The 18,113-nt window shown below is 39.0% G+C and overlaps 1 protein-coding gene across 4 annotated transcripts in view; it reads left to right on the top strand.

Annotated features, from left to right (window-relative positions):
• Nucleotides 1-18,113, top strand: part of ADAMTSL1 (ADAMTS like 1) — a 1,086,428-nt gene that overhangs the window by 1,011,253 nt on the left and 57,062 nt on the right. For all 4 annotated transcript variants that reach the window (XM_069090660.1, XM_069090659.1, XM_069090661.1 and 1 more), the window contains 2 exons: nt 6,085-6,213; nt 17,092-17,271. In XM_069090660.1, the coding sequence (XP_068946761.1) occupies nt 6,085-6,213; nt 17,092-17,271 (309 nt within the window). The remainder of the gene's footprint in view (nt 1-6,084; nt 6,214-17,091; nt 17,272-18,113) is intronic.

Below are 18,113 nucleotides of genomic sequence, written 5' to 3'. Positions count from 1 at the left end.
GGGAAGGCTTTATGAAGCAAGTGGTATGTAAGCTAACTCTTGTTAGAAAAAGTCCAGCAACAGAGATGTTGAGGAAATTTGTTTCTAACGTGGAAGTTGATCCTCATGAATTCACTAAAGCCAAAAGTACATCATGAGACTTGGGAAGGCCTAGTCTCTAGGATATAGACTGTTAAGCAGATACCATGAAATGAGGCTGGAAAGGCAAGTTGGAAACGGTTTGTGTCTGACCTAAGAGTTTATATATTTATCCTATGGCCAAGAGGAATCCCCTGGAACTTTCAAGGAGGGAAGTGACATGGTTAGGAAGGTTAGTTTGGAAACTTTGTGAAAGCTATGTGGAAGGGCAAATAGAATAACCAATTGGAAGGTTATTACAAAGTCTGTGTGAGAAGTGACAAAGGCCTAAGCTAGGGTGATGGCAGCATGAGTAGGTAGGAAGGAAAACAGATGATAAAGTTGTTGTGATGGACTTAATAACTCATTTAGTGTTGGAAGTAAGGGACAGGGGAGAGTCAGAGATGACTAAATTTTTGAGCCTGAGTAATTGAGGGATATTTCTGTTGATTAATCAACAGAAATAAGATGACAAGTCCTGTTTGGGACATAATGAGTTTGAAGTTCTGGCAAGGGTACACAGGAAGAGAAGAGTATAGCCTAGGAAATATCTCCAGCTTTATGCCAATAATGATGGAAAATTTTCCTTTTAAATATAGAATTTTAGGAAAAAAAGATTTCTCAGATCGTCCAAAGCAAATGCCCCATTTTATGAGTGATATAATTGAGGACTAAAGTGACTTGCCCAGTGTCACCCTGGTAGAATTAAAACTTAACACATTGTTGAGATGCAGTATGGTATATTCCAAAGAGCACTGGACCCAGAGTTAGGAAAAGAGCCAGACAGGTATTACAGCTTTAACAGCTACCACCTGTGTGACCTTGGACAAAATATCGTGTTCCCCTCTGTGAAATGGAGATAACAACACATTACTTACCTGAGTTGTTAAGAAAAGTGTTTTTGTAAGTGCTAAAGTGTTATATAAACATGTTGCTTTTATTATATTATTAACTCCCTTGTCTCTTGACTTCCAGGTCAGTTACTATAATTCTCTGCTGAAGGCCACATAGGTAGTAAGTAAATGCCAGAGTCATAATTTGAACACAGGTCTTCTGGCTCCAAGCCCAGCGTTCTTTCTTTTAAAAAATTAAATTCTTTCTCCATTCTTCTTTCCCCCATACTAGGTGACCCCATATTCAAACAATGACATGCTCTTGCCTTATATCTGTTTAGTATCAAAATTTCTGTCCTGGTAACTCAGTGACTGTACGAGGAATGGAAACTTAGCTGCTGGCTTCACCAGGATCAGAGTTCAATGATCATTGAGCTAAGTGGTGAAGCCCCAGGGTAGATTAATGTCAGATTTTTTAATGCGGTTTTTGTGGATATGAGATTTGCCTTTCCCTTAATTTCTTCCAGTTAGCAATCTTTCTGCATCTCTCTCTACTGGATACAGATGCTCTGTTCCATTCTGGTTACATGATTCTTCCCCTTACCTGCTAAAAGGCCATGGTACTGTTGACATTCCTCCAATTACCAGCAAATAATGGTTCCTTGAGGATTGACTTTCTTATTTATGTTTATCCAGCTATGGTTCAGCTCCATAGCAGACTAAATATCCTTTGTTTACCAGAATTTAATACAATTACTGGAAACCTGTCTGAAATAAAGCAAGTGAATGGTATTGTCAGGCTGGTCTTCATTTCTTTGAAGAAAACATTGGAGAATCCCAGCAGATTTAGAGCGGCAAAGGAGAGAAGAAGAAGCCAGAGGGGACCCTAGAGAGAGTCATATAAAGAGACTGAACAATAAAGTGTGATCACAAATGTTGTAAATGAGACCCCAGAGAATGGGGATGCTTCCAACTTCTTGGGGATATGAATCAGTTTTTGAATGGGAGATGATGTCAGTTTATAGCAGTACAGCACAAACTACATATCAGGTTTTCATTCTATAAACTAAGATTCAAAGAATACCTTGGCTCCTTGGACTAAAGAACTGAAAAATGGCCTTACAGATTACACCATGTATAATAGTTCTTTGTGTATGTGATAGAATGTAAACTATTCGATGGCAAAAATTGATTGCTTTTGTCTTGATATCCCAGCACCTAGCATGGCACCTGCCACATTGTAGATGCTTAAAGTGCTTGTTGATTAATTGGTTACTTTTCCTCCTACTAAATTTGTAAGCTCTTTAAGAATGACATCTTTAAGGGGTGGCTAGGTGGTGCAGTGAGTAAGAGCTCCCACCCTGGAGTCGGAGGACCCGAGTTCGATTCTGGCCTCAGACACTTAACACCCTCACAAAAAAACTAGCCATGTAACCTTGGGCAAGATACGTAAGCCCAATTGCCCTCCAAAAGGCAAAAAAAAATGAAGTCTTTACCTTACAGAGTTTTAAAAAAATCAACTTCAAAGTACAAAGTAAGGAAGATGACTGTACCAGAGTACACATGGTTAGAAGGGAATGTCCAGGGGAAAAAATATGGGAGTTTTAGTGTATTGTAAGCTCAATATGAATCAGTGACGTTGTGTGGCACCCAAGAAAGTTAATGTGATCCTAGACTTCATTGAGAGCATGATGTCTAGGGATAGGGAAGTGACAGTTGCCACTGTATTATTGCCTGGTCAGGCAATATCTGGAGTATGGTCTTCAGTACCGGGTGTCACATTTTAGAAAGGAAATGGATAAACTTGGCAGTATCCAGAAGAAATCAACAAGAATGATGAAGGACTTTGAGCCATGTCATATAGATTATGATGGAACTGAGGATGTCTATGCTATAAAAGAGAAGATTTAGGGGGAGCCATAAAAGTTGTCTTCAAATACTTGAGGAACAGATTAGACCTAAAAGACAGATTAGATTTACTCTGCCTCTCCCAAGAGGTCAGAAAGTAGGAGCAATGGAGAGAAGTTGCAAAGAGAAAAAAACTAGGTCTAATATTAGAGAAAACTTCTAATACTTAATGCTGCCCTGAAATAGAAAAAGCTGCCTTGGAAGGTAATGGCTTTCCCTCTTATTAAAGGTCACCAAGCAAAAGTTGGATGCTCATTTGTCAGTTACAATGTGAAGAACATTCTTTTTCTGGTTTGGATTGGACAAGATGGTTACTAAGGTCCCTTCCAACTTTAGAATTCTGGGATTCAGAGATATGTTTGTATCTTCAGCATCTGGCAGAGAGCCTACCTACACCATAGGTATAGATACTTAAATGTCAGTCAAAACAGAGCCCCAGAGTTGTATGTGCATTTTATCTGAACTATAAGTACACTTATTACTAAATTATATTAATGGAAAACATTTCTGCCCTGAGAATGCTATCAAAAAAAAATTATACTCGAGTATAGCAACAAATAAACAAAAACCATAGAAAAAGGCACTAAGGGAGAGAATAACTGATATGTTATTATAGATATTGGTATGTGTAAACTTTTTCAACATAAATTGTTATAAACCTAATTGGTCTTGTTATTTAACATTGATTTCAAAATTAATTCTTTTAAAAATAGAAATAAAAGAAGATGAGAGTGTCTGGTTACTTCAAGACCCCAGACAGTGTCCAGGGCCAGAAGTTATATGGTTCATGTCTACATCAGAAAACATGCTTGAAGTCCAGGCCTGGGTCCCCAGTGGATTCCAGTTCACTCTGAGAAGTTCAAAGGGGTCATGATTCAGCCTGGATCTCCCAAAATCTGAATGAGAACATCAGAGTATTTCCATAATTAACTTACCCACCTGAGGGTCTTCTAGATTTATTAGATGTACCTCCCAGGATTTGGGATTGATCAGAACGTGGCCTGATATGCAAACCTGAGATACACTGAGAAGAGAGGCTCACACTACACCAGAAAGTATACATTACACATAGCCAAAGACCCAATAGAATTCATTTTATGTCTACCTACTTCCTTTCTAATCTGTAATTTACCTGGTCTTTGGACAGTGAGTTTATCTACCAGGCCATTTCTCTCTCAGGAGTATGGAAGACTCATACTGAAATGTTACCCATCTCTACCCCCTATTTTTTTGAAATATAAACCTATAGTTTATGTTATAGCATAAATAAACTAAGGGAAAACTTTCCAGCGTACACATATGAAGCTGAAAATACAACTTTAAGAGTCCCCTTAGTGAGGCAGATTAAGTTCTCAGCCAAGTTGCTTAGGAAGGTTCAGCAACTGATCGGTCTGGGCAGGATTTGAAGGAAAGCAGTAGTTATCCAGTAAATTGCTTCAGTCTGGATCAATGGCTTAGTTCCACTTACCAATGCAGATGAGCAGCTCTCCAGGTGTAGACCATCAGTGAGGTCATAACCATAAGGGAGAAGTTTGAAGTTGTCATTGATTTTAAAATATCATAAAAGAGATACTGTAACTCTTGACATTTCACAAACATCAGCAATGAAAAATAGAGAAAAGACAAGGACTTAGGGAAGCACATAGCTCCCCCTGAAAGAAGAGAGCATGGTCCTATTTACATGAATTTTTCACATGAAGAGAAAGACAGAAAAATACCTCCTTCTGGGACATGGTTCTTTTTTTCTACTTTTTATAGGTTTAATGGTCAACATATATTGTATCTCATAAAGAGATCTCAGAAACCTCATTGGAAAACCAATTCTTCTGGAATTCTTTCCCCCATTTGATTTAGTAGCTCCAATAAAGCACACACAATCTTGTTGGGTTTTTCCACTCTGGTGGTTGTTTCTAAAGCTGTTCCTCAGTTGTTTCAATTAGCTTGTGTGTGAACCAGATAATGATTTTATTGATTGATGATTCTGTTCTGAGAGAACTATTTCACTAGATGTTAAGGTGAGAGCTTGCTCAGATTTCTATGGAAAAATAAAATTTCTTCTGATTTGGTTGAACCCATATTGGTTCCCCAAAGTTGCATGTTTTTCCAGAGTTATATGAGATAATCATTGTGGCATGGAGGTGACCCTTGTCTTCAAAGGGTATGACTGCAGAGTATAGGTTGTTCCAGGTCCACCCAGTCCCCCCAGGAAGGTCTTTGAGGAAGGAGCTATTGTTGGACTGGATATCTGTTGTATTATTGAAGGAAACAGGGATATTTAGCCTTAGACGTGGTGACAGGGTAGCAAGAAGCCAATTGAATAGTAAAAAAAATGACAACAGAAAAAGATATCTTTCATCAGGAAAGAGAGAGAGAGGGGGAAAAAAAACTACCAAGGAAAACAGCACAGATCTATGGAAGTCATCAATGAAAAACGTCAAGCTAAATTCTATCCACTTTAATCGGCCCTGAGACATGTCTGTATGCCAACTATTTGCAAACCAAAGAAAACAACAACCTATGCAGTATAGTGAGTTTGTAAGGAAATGTAGGTTAATGGTAATCTAAGCTCTCCCAACTTCAATAGCCTTTGAGGGCATCACTATGTAAAAATCAATGGTCATAATGATGTCACAGTCATCAAAATCAGATTAAGTCACTACATTTACTAAGGCAGGGAAAGAAGACTACTTCTGGAGATTCAATTATCTATCTCTGTATGCTAAGCACCTGTTATTCATTCATTTAACAAACATTTATTAAGTACTTGCTGTAAACAGAGAATTATGTGGTGTGCTGAGGGAGATCTAAAAATTTGCTCGAGCAAGGTCCCTGATCTCATGGAGCTTATACTATAGCAGGATGATACAACATCACAACTGATAATTATAGTATATAATGTTACTTGATAACCATGTTTTATTAGTGCAAAACAAAATGGTAAGAAACATTTCCTAGAACATTGGATGCCTCTGTAAAAATTCACGAGACAAAAAAATTAACTATATAGGACCAAAAAAATCAAGGAATTCTATATACTATAGACATAACAATGGATAATATGAAGAAAGCAACGTCAAAGTAAAACGAAAAAAAAATGGATTAACCCAGATTTGTCAGTGATTTCCAGACCCCAGTAACTGCTGGTCCATCATATTATAAATGTGATCTCCCCAACCCCTGGCTATATCTGTTTCCTGTAACATCTGGTGTTGCTTCTTGTTTACAGGAAAACCATTAGTGAAGACATCAAGGATGGCTGTGACCAATACAGATTTATCTGCTGTCACAGTTGATGTGGGAAGTGTCATTAAAACTATCCAGGGAGTAAATGTGACGATCAGCTGCCAAGTTGCAGGTGAGAAATGATCCACTGTCCTTTCTTAGGAGCATTCTGGTCTGAATATTCCCCCCAGGAATATTTCCTTTGTAAGCACTGAGATTAAGTTATGACTGTGGTACCCACACTATTCTGTGCCTGAAATGCCCACCATCCCCATAGTTGAAAAATCCTACCAATCTTTCCAGTTCCAACTCATGAAGATCTTCCTTGGATGCCCCTTGTCAGGACTCTCTCCCTTAGATCTTATTTAGATAGGATTTGTACATCTCTAAGTGACGCAGTGCATGTTATATGTGTTAACTCATTTGAACTTCATGCCTCCCTTTGAGGTAGAGAAGGAAACGGCAAACTACTCCAGTATATTTGCCAAGAAAACCCCAAATGAGGTCACAAAGTATCAGATATGACTGAAATGACTAAAAACATTATTATTATTAATACCAGAAGTATTATTAGCCCCAATTTGTAGAGTAAGAAGCTGAAGCCCAGAGGGGTCAAGTGACTTACCCTTGGTCACACAATTAGTAAATGTCAAAGGCAGGATCTAAACCCATGTGTTCATGACTCTAATTTCAACCCTCTAGTACAAACAATTTACAGTGCAGTACAAACACCTTACAGTGCAATACAAACACATTACTTTCTTTCTAGGGTTTCTACTGATAATGGCAAGTCCCTTTGATTAAAGGATAGTGTCTACCATAGTAGGAACCCAGAAAAGAGCTACAAATTAACTTTATTATAAATTTAATAATGCATGTAAGAAAAAAAATCAAATAAATATGCAAAATGAGAAATGAAGTATTCTCTAAAACCCTTAGCATTTAACAAGGTAGAACCAAACAAAAGAACAAGTAGTCAGCAAATAATGCATTTGCTCTGCCATCCCTTCCAGTGTGGAAGACTTCTTTAAAAGAGTTTACATCAAACATCAACTTTCAGTGTGTGAAAGATCTCCAGGAACATTCTACCCAGGCCTCGAGAATAAAAGAAATTAAACCATGAACAACAACAAAAAATAGTGACAGTTGAAAATTTAGCTTATTGCACTAGTTCTGTATGATTTTGCCTCCTTGTCTTGGGTATCATCATTCTTCAGAATTGAAAGTATCCATAATTTCTTCATTGTGGGTATTTCCTTCAGATGTAGAGCACAATCTTTGTGTGTCCCTGTAGCCAAAGAAAACCAGTACCTAATGGCTGATCCGTTGATAACAACTCTACCTTTTGATACACTAATCCTCAAATGATAGACACATAATCCATCACTAGGTCTGTGTTGAAAGCCTTCCTAACTTGGTAGGAACTTCTGAAGTTGGTGTTCCACTAGTATAACCTTCAAAAACCCAGGGTCATTTCCATGCCAGGGGTGAGGCATTACAAGAGGTCATTATTGGGGATGATCCTCTTGATGACACATAAATCACTCTCAGTCTAGATTCAGAAAATGTTCTTTATTTAGGTTCTGTGGTTTATCACAGAGGAGGAGCTAGTGTGGGTTGGGTGGGGTCCATACTTATAGACACAGAATCTCAGGGACCAAAGGGACCTTGGAGATCATTTAGTGCAATCCTATTATTTTACAGATGAGGAAGCTAAGGTTCAGAGAGATTAAGTGACTTACCCCCAAGGTTACAATAGCGAGTAAATGGCTATAGTTGGGACTCAAAATCAGCTCTTCTGACTTTTTTGCACCACTTCTCTTTACCTAAGGAGGAAAATGTTTCCTGTAGTTTTAGGGCTTCTTCTTGTTTTGGAGAGTATTTAGCAGGTGGATAAAGGCAGATCCTGCCATGAATCTGGAACCAAGAGTGAGAAAAGCTCATACTAGGGGTGATAAAAAGGACAAATAGACTAAACTAAGAGGGAAGGACAGATGTGTACGGAGATACATAGGAAGACAAAATTCAAACAACCAATGGTGATAAGACAAGTAAAAGTATTCTCTCATTTCTTGTTGACCCATTTTCCATAGAATACTTCTTGAACTTATGATTACACTAGGTGTTTCTGTAGTCTCCTGTCAACTACACAATTAAATCAGAATTTATTAAATGCCTACTTAGTCAGTGCAAGGGCATTAGATAGTCAGGTGTGATGGGGGTGGCTAGGTGACTCAGTGAGTAGAGCACTGGCCCTGGAGTCAGGAGGACCTGGGTTTGGATCTGGCCTCAAGACACTTGACACATACACACAAAAACTAGCTGTGTGACCTTGGGCAAGTCACTTAACCTCAATTGCCCTATCCTCCCCCCTCCAAAAAGCAAAAAAAAAAAAAGTCAGGTGTGTGATTCTGGAAAAATTGCCAGGGGGCTGATGAGCAAATACAATTCAGATTTACAACATGACAAGCAGGCCAGAGTATAGTTAGCTCATTTACTCTCTCTGGGATTAAAGGAGGAAAATTACAATGTGACTCTTCTAGGCAGCTCAGTGGAGATTACATTTACTAAATCCTATAGTTAGATCCTCTGCCAGGCCCTTGTGAGCAGACTAGTTCATTTTAAGCAACAAGGGGGAGCATTATGTTATTGATATGATATGAATCAAAAGGAGGAAAAATTCAAGGCAGACTATTTTATTTCCTTTTTGTTAGCTCTAACGGGCATTGGAGTGACTGGAAAGCAGAGCTCATGCAAACAACTTGTAGGAATCATAGCTTCAGGCAATAGTCTGTCTTCTGATGTAAATGAAAGCTTCTGGTATTTTTATGCTCCATTTTCCCTTCTCAATGCATCCTTTCTGTCACATCATAATATGCTGTGACGAAAGTAATTGGCTGCAACCTGACTAAAACCCACAGAGAGAATGGTAAACAAGCAAGCTAGCAGAGAAGAATTCTGGAAACTCATCTCGTACCAATGCCAATTGGAAGAATTCTGCTGAAAAATAGTGTATAAGCAAAAATGTTTCAGCCAGCATTGAAAATGACTGTGCAATCTGACACAGCACCTTTCCCCCAAAGTGTTACAATTTATCAATTGAACAATGAATTAATAAAGCATTTATTAAGTATTCTACTAGGTGACAGATTCTGGGCTAGGCACTAGGGATATAAAGACCAAAACTAAATAGCCCCTACCCTCAAGAAATTTGCATTCTATCAGAGGGACAGCAACAAAAGTATATGTAAAATGGATATAGGCAGTTAGCTAGTACAATGGATAGAGCACCAGACCTGCAGTCAGGAAGACCCAAGTTCAAATTTGACCTCAGACACTTATTAGCTATGTGACCCTGGCAAGTCACTTGACCCTGTTTGCCTCAGTTTCCTCATCTGTAAAATGAGCTGGAGAAGGAACTGGTGAACCACTCTAATATCTCTGCCCAGATGAAGTCACAGAGAGTCCAACACGACTGAAATAACTGAACAACAACAAAAGTGTATACAAAATAAATAGGGAGCAAGTTTATGAGAAGGGGAGAGAACAGTGCCAGTTGCAGGGAATCAAGAAGCTTTCTTCTAGAAGGTGGCATGAGAACAGTTCTAACAGTTATGGAGTCCAGGATGTGGAGAGGAGGTGGGTGTGAATTCCAGGTGGGTGTGAATAAACAGTCAGTGCAAAGGGACAGAGACAAGAGATGGATTGTCATGTGTAAGGAACGAGAAGTACAGTCTGGCTGGGCTGTGGGGAATAAGAAAGGGAGTAAGAGGTGATGAGACTGGAAAAGGGGGTTGGGTCCAAATTGAGAAAGGCTTAAACAAATACAATGGGAGTTTGCATTGCATCCTAAAATTCTAAAGAGAAGAGAAAGCTGCTGGAGTTTATTGATTAGGGGAATGACATGGTTAGACGTGCATATTAGGAAATAAGCATTTGTTAAGTCCTTACTACGTGGCAGACACCGTGCTAAGCACTTTACAATTATTATCTTATTTGGTCCTCACAACAAACCTCTGAACAGATGAGGAAACTGAGGCAGAAAAATTTCAAGTGACTTTCCAAGGGTCATACAGCTACAAAGCATTTGAGGCTGGATTTGAGCTCAGGTCTTCCCAACTTCAGACCCATTACACCACCTAATCTGCTTCTGATACTAGGAATATCAGTTTGATGGCTATGTAGAGAATGGATTGGAAAAGGAAGATGATTTGTAGCTAGGAAACCAGTTAGGAGTGCTGGATATTCACATATCAAGTGAGGTGTTCTATTAAAAAATGCTTTGCAAACTTAAAAATAAATGCCAACTATTATTTATTATTATATTATTATTATCATGACTTCTCATTCTTTTCATCTTTTTTTAATAATGTTCAGATTGAAATAGTCCAAGGACAAGTCACTTACCCTTCTATTTTTCTTTTATATTTAGTGTTGTGTGAACTAGTACACAAGTAGAAAAAAATGACTTTTTTTGCAACTGAACAACAGTAAGTTCATCTTCCGTGTATTCATTGAAAGAATCTTAAGGACAAGTCCAGCAGCAGACGGGATGACATGTCCCGCATGCTATTTGCCACATGGTTTCAATTTCTTAAGATCTCTATAGTTTCAAATTTTTCCATTACATATAGTTTGGGGGTATTCAGTATGGCAGAATATTTTGAAAATGCCATAGTTATATTTATATGGATCATTGTTACATCCAAGAGGTTTTCAGGCAATGGTTCTGTCTGTAATGGTGCTTTGGTTCTTTCAGACTTTACATATTGAATTCTCAAGAATTTGGGGGATTTGCAATTGTAATATATGGATTTGTATTTGTATATTTATATTTGTAATATGGGGATTTGCCATCTGTTAGTTTATGAGGAATATAATGAACTTCTCGTGTGTAATTGTTGTTATTGACCACGTCTTCCTAGGTATCTGAAAAATGCTCAATTTTTGCATCCTGCCCATATGTTACATATTTTCTACCACATCATTGCAAAATCTGCTTAATCAACAAGTTTGGGCTCCTTAGGGATAACCTTTCTGTAGTTTCTTGTGGCAGTCACCTGATCCTGAACTATCGTCATCATCATCATCATTGTTGCTACTATCATCATCTCATTTTCTCAACTTTTTCAGTGGGATTAAGGTGAAAATGGTCCTGGGACAAGTCAAAATTCTGTTATTATTCTTTAATATCCAATGAACTACTGCATAAATGGATAAGATAACTGCTTTTTGCAGTTGAATAAAAGTACTGTGATATAAATTCATCCTCTGGAGGCTCACTGAAAACATCCTTGGTACAACTCCAGTAGCAGACAGAACAACGGGGATGATATGTACCTCATCCTGTTCCCCCATGATTTTAATCTCCTTGGCCAGGTTTCTATATTTTGAAAGCTTTTCATTCCATAAAGCTTGGAAATTATGAGTATTTGGGATAGTGACATATATTAAAAACATAAGAATCATTGTGAAGTCCATGGGATTGTAGGCAACAATTCAGTCTGTGATAACGGTCTGGTTCCAATATAATATATTGGCTGAGTTCCTCAGGATATTTTAAGATATGTATTTGTACTATAGGGATTTGTCTTCCCTCAGTCCTTGAAAGATCATGAGCTTCTGATATATAATTCAAGCCACCATGTCATGTCTTGTACGTATTCAGTAGGTGCTAACTGTTTATGGTGTTCAGCGATAAAATTGCATTGTCTCCAAATTTCCTTGCATTTATCGTTATTAATTATTACGATCATCTTTCAACTTGGGCAACTCATCCCCCTTCTCAATGCTTCAGTTTTCCTTATCTGCAAAATGAAGTGATTCTCTCAGGTCCCTTCCACACTAACATTTTATAAAAATGTTTTCACAGATAGTGATATAATCACAACTATCCCCAAAACATCTCTGACTGAAGATATTTTTGTTGTTGTTCAATCATTTTTTAGTTGTGTCCAACTCTTCATGACCCCATTTGGGGTTTTCTTGGCAGAGATACTGGAGTGGTTTGCCATTTCCTTCTCAAGTTCATTTTACAGATGAGAAACTGAGACAAACAGGGTTAAGTGGCTTGCCCAGGGTCACACAGCTAGTAAATGTTTGAGGCTAGATTTGAACTCAAGAGAGGAATCTTCCTGACTCCATGCCTAGCCCTCTATCCAATGTGACACCGAGCTGCCCAACTGAAGATATAACAAGATGCTAAAAGGTTATGCACTTGAGAAGGCAAACATTGTAGGAGTGAGGGTCTCTGATACAAGTGACAGTGTGAAGGAAACACAATAGCTTAAGACTGTTTCAAGAGACACAAAGGTCAATATTTCAGGCATTTGTGACAAATAAGAGAGTAAGAATAAAGCTTTCAAAACCTATTTTGGTCATCTCTATAGAAAAGATACCTCCCAGAATTCTGTGATTCCTTATTCATTTTTTTCTACTCTCTTGTTCTGATTATCTCAGACACATCAAAGCCAGCAGTAAAACAGCTGGATATTGTTCCACAATGTATCCTAAGGACAGTTCTTTAACTCAAGCTGATGGCTCAGATCATGCTTTACCAAAAGTGGGTGTGCATGCCAACACTACCACATCCAAAAGTTCAGGACAGAAGTCATTATTCAGGTCAGAATGTGCAACTCTGGCTCCCGTAGAAAAATCCGTTAAATAAAAGCCTTCAGGAGAGAACTCATGAATAAATCAAAGAACTATTTCCTGTAGAATTTCTCTTCAATGAGAGCTGTTGCTGCTGTTGCCACCACTTCCAAGAGGTGGGGGATAGAGGCCACGTGCTGACAGGTGCCGCTAAGCCACAGCAGATCATCTCTCTACATGAGAAACAATCAGAAGGTCTTTTTTTGGAAGACTATGGAGACAACTTCAAGCCTTTACTCTATTTTTAAAAAATATAAATGCCATTACAGCCATTGACATAGCATCTTTTCTCCTGATGATCTCAATCCATTTTATAATACATAACAGCCAAACCAACTGGATGTCCCATTTTATGAATGGGGGTTAAGCAACAAATCATGAAGTAGCGGAGGTTAGATGTTAGAAGATCACCTAGTCCAACTGCCTGTAAACAGATGAGGAAACTGAGATCTGGAGGGGTAAAGTAACTTGCCCAACGTCACACAGTTAAACAGAGGGGACAGAACCTCAACCCAGGTTTTATTTTAAATTCAGTTTTCCAAGTTTGTCAGCCCAATGTTTTCAAGAATCTATAACTTATAAATACCATGTCAGTCTGAATGACCCCTGTTTTACAAATGGAGGCAACAGGTATAAGGCAATGGAGGTCACTCATTCTTTCATTTTTGAAACACCAAAATTCATTGGAGAACCTCCTTTGTTCAAAAGATTGTGCTCAGTACTGAAGGAATATAGAAAGATGAGCAAAATATTAAGCCTGTCCTCAAGCAGCATGCCATTTAATTGGGGACATAAGATGCATACTCAGACAACTACAACATAATGGAATTTGGTAACTACCTAAGAGACACAAACACATCACCATGAGTATTCTTAAAATGAAGAGAGCAACTTTTATCTATGGGGTTGGGGAAGGCTTAATGGAAGAGCTGGACCTTGATGAATTTCAGCAGACAGATGTGATGGCGAAGGAGAACATAATAGGCAAAGGAGAAAATATGAACATACAGAAATGTTACTAATGAGATATGAGGCAACATGGTATGATGGAAAGAGCCACTGGAATTGTTTTTCAAAAAAGGACCTAGGTTCAAATCTCAGTTCTGTTGCTTGCTACCCATGTACGTGACCATAGAAAAGATTCTTCCATTCTTTTATTCTCAATGTCCTGATCTTTCAAATGAGAGAGATGGACCAAATGACTCCTAAGTTTCCTTACAAGTTCTAAATCCTACCCCTTCAGGAATGGATGCCAGCCAGTTGGAGGTGCTAATATCCAAGCTGTACTGAATTCTCACCTAATAATAATAGTTCTACGTATATGACACTATAAAGCACTTTAAATGCATTATCTCATTTAATCTTCACAGCAAATATGCCAACAAGATGTTCTTATTATGCTCATTTTACAGATTAGGAAACCAAGCCAAGAGGTTTGTGACTTGCCCAAGGTCACACAACTAGTAAGTGTCTGAGGCAGGATTCAAATATACTTCTTGATTCCAAGTCCAACACTCTTTTCATAGATACCTCACTGCCTCTGGCTTTGCCTGTTTTCATTCTTTATCTATCTGTTTCTTTTGGTAGTCAAACCATGCTATCTGACATAATGAGAAATCAATGTTATGGCATGTAATTTAACAGATCTAGAATCTATAGCTTTGAAATCCATCGAGAATTAATAATATAGAGAAAGGGATTGGGGTCTTTGAGGGCACTGCTGTGAAAACAGGCATGCCTTCACAAAGAGAGGCAAACCTTGGCCCCATGCTCTACGTGAAGTTAAGTTGAGAACGGAGGTCATTTGTTCATTCAAAAAGCATTTCTTGATAAAACTAAAGGACCATTTAGGCAGGTTCCCTTGTTGTGAATAATGTTCTCTTTAGAAGTCATTAGTTCCTTGAAGGGAGTAAAAGCTGGGAAGTCCAGACCCTTTCCTAAGTGGAGACTCTACAATCCATGGAGAAAAGGACAATTCAGAGTCCAAGAAAAGAATTGGCCTCAGATGGCATTCTTTTGGGGTGACCTCTTTTTTCTTATTTTTGCCAGAGAGAACAAGGCCAGGGACCTTTGTTTGCAGCTTACTTTGCAGAGTTATTCCTCTCCTAATTAGTATTTAGTTTTTCTTTTAAAATTTAACTAAAAATTAGGCTTACTTGAGCATCGGTCTAAGGGCTCTTTCTTCTTAAGATCAAGTCCTTATTGATAAGTTCATGTAATGCTCTTGCTCTCCCTAGTGGCGATACCTGAAAAAGCAGGTTTTCGCATTCAACCTCCCCTCTTATGTGTCTGTAAGTGGAGGAGACATGCCAGTCAGGCTTCTCAAACAGGCACGTGACCATTTGATTACAGCAAATCTGTGTGAGCTACTGAAGTGAGAAGACTCTAGATAACTTTCACTACTCATCCCTTTTAGGGAAATATTCCCTCTTCCCCAGTCAATGTGCTGGGTCCAGGTGGTTTTATTTAATCACAAATATTATGATTCATCAACAGAATAAAAGAAGAAAACAAATCAATCTTTTGCCCAGGTGGTCAGAGAAGAGATCTCAGATGCGCCAAAAACTTGAACTGCCCATCCTCAAACCACCAAGTGGAGGAAGGAAACACAGACTAAATCAAGCGCAACTATCTGATAAATGGGTGAACACACACAAGGCAAACAAAGAGAAGCGTTATTGTCTGAGAAGGAGCTCAAATCTGAGAGCCTGAGTGGCCAGGACCCATCATAGATTGGACAAAGGGAGAGTTCACTCTTTAGCCCCAAATGGGACCAATAAATATTTGTTAAAGGAAGAAAAGGGGGGAAAAAAAACAAGCAGTGGGGGTGGGGGCAGCATGGTATTTAATTAGTCATTTATAAAACAACTATCATGTACAAAATACTTGTACTTGGTGCTGGGAAGACAAAGGCAAAAATGAGACAGTCCTTGCCCTCATAGAGCTTACATTCTTCTGAGGAATTCAACGTTAGGTATAGACAAAGTAATTTCAATGGATGGATCTGGGAAATCTCACATAGAGGGTGTCTCTTCAACTGTGGTTTGAAAGAAGCTGGAGATTCTTCAAGGCAGGTGTGAGGAGGGCATACATTCCAGACATGGCGAGTCAATCCCCTGACCAAAGTAAGAGAGTCAGGAGATAGAATTCTCTATTCTTTCATAGGAGACAACATGTCCATCATATAGACTATATACAAAAAATAAATGCAAGGTAATTGGGGGAGGAAAAGTACAAGCATCTGGGGTAATCATGAAAGCATTCGTGGCAGCTGAGCCAAGTTTTGAAGGAGACCAAGTACTCTAAGATGTGAAAGGAAGGAGGTTGTAGAGGACAAGCATGGTGGGAGAGAATGGTGAGGGAAACCTGGGCAAAGCTTGTCGGAAATTTATAAAGTGCAAGCAGATCAGTCTGGTTGGACCACAGAATGTGGATAAGGGGGTAGGGGACGGTACTCATGTATAATAAACCTGGAATGACTGGCTGGAAACAGGGAGTGAATGGTTTAAAATACCAGACAGAGAAATCTGTATCTTATCCTAAAGGTAACCGGTACCTCCTGGAGTTTGTTATAAAAACAAAGCAAACCAAAAATGAAACAGTTTTTCTTCCAAAGAGCTCAAGGTGCTCTTAGCCAACCCTTAACCCGCTGCCCCATTATAATATTAATATTCATTGTGTGCTAAAGCGACCTCAGGAAAGCTGATTGTTAAACTTTCATTGGGAGCATTTACACTTTGGAATTTGGCAAAAATTACAAATCAGGGCATAATTTGTTGCTTTGTTGATTGCTTAGACTTAAGAAAATGCTAATGATACAAATTAAATTTAAAAGTAAGCTGTGAATACATGTTTTGGAGGAGTCAGTTGTTAAACGTTTTTTCAGCATACCCTTGATTATAACCCTATGACTAGGGAGTAGCTACTCACTTTAGTAGGATCCTAGAAAACAGACCCTTCCTCCATAAGAACTTTTAAAAGAGTTCCATATTAAAAGTATGAACAGGAAGACTGTGTGATAGATGTGTGTGTGTGTGTGTGTGTGTGTGAGACAGAGAGAGAGAGAGAGAGAGAGAGAGAGAGAGAGAGAGAGAGAGACAGACTATGTGTATATGTATATATTTTTTCTAACCTTCCACTTCAAGTTTCCTCACAGTTAAGGAACCCTCTTAGTTCTTTTTTGAAGTAAATACCATACAAAGAATCTAGTGAGAAGTTGAAGGCATATCGAAGTTAAAGGAATGACCCTGCACAGGCTATCGGCATCAAATGCAACCACTCTCTGGCTGGGTGACCTTGAATGCCTCCTTGTTCACCTGCTCTGCATTTTGTGTTCATGAGGTTTTTTTTTTCTTCCTAGGTGTGCCTGAAGTAGAAGTCACTTGGTTCAGGAATAAAAGCAAGCTGGCTCCCCTTTACCACCTGCACGATGGCTCCCTGTCGATTACAAATGTCTCCTTTTCTGATCAGGGGCTCTACTCCTGCAGAGCAGTCAATCTTCACGGAGAAGTGACCGAAAACACCCATCTAGTGGTCCTAGGTAAACAGCTGCAAGGTCAACTGCCTGTGGACAGGATTTCAGTTGAAAGCATCCACACCAGCTGCCCCTCCCTGTCTTGCTGCTCTCACCAAACATTGTTAATGTAACCTAAACTTCCCCTAACTTCTCCCTTGCCCTAGAGAATCAAGGGATGGAAAGAATCTAAATATATGATTTTATGGTAATAAGATTCGGAACATCAAGGAACAGAGACTCGTGCTCAACCGTCTTAGACTAACGACAATATCTGCTGAATAACATACAAACCATTAGAGCACCCTCATTCTCATGAGAACAAAGGCCATGTGGGCGCAGATGATTCAAGCCAAATTCTGGCTTGAGTTTCTGTCTTTATCTTCCCTGGTAAAAAATGAAACAACACACATGACTGCTCCTGGATGGGCTATCTGGCCAGGCCTCTACAGTTTTATACCCAGTGAGACAAAGGGAGTTACAGGCCCTTCCAAACACACCAGTGAAGAATAGGTCAAAGAAGCTAATCAAAATCTCTTCTCAGTAGAGGCTGCATTTATGGACATATCAGTCACCCTGTCTCTACCTCCATGTCCCCACTTCCTGCTCTGGCTCAGTATGCTGATTAAATCAGCCTGCATCAGGTATCAAAGTTCCTGACATCAGTTCATATCCAGGGCCTACCAGAGCTGTCACATAAACTCCAAGTATAACACACTTTCCATGGGGAAGAGAGCAATATAAATGGTGTCATATTTACACATATACACATGCTAATTCAATACTTCAAGAATAAGTGCTATCATAATTTCATTGGTTTGGGGCGGGACGGGGGGTGCTCCTTTCACTAACATAAATTGCAGCCTCTC

The sequence above is a fragment of the Petaurus breviceps genome, unplaced genomic scaffold, assembly GCF_028583685.1.
Source record: "Petaurus breviceps papuanus isolate PSGF00001 unplaced genomic scaffold, PetGlider_PUasm1.0 187, whole genome shotgun sequence".
Lineage (NCBI taxonomy): Eukaryota > Metazoa > Chordata > Mammalia > Diprotodontia > Petauridae > Petaurus > Petaurus breviceps.
This window is presented reverse-complemented; position numbering and strand designations above follow the sequence as displayed.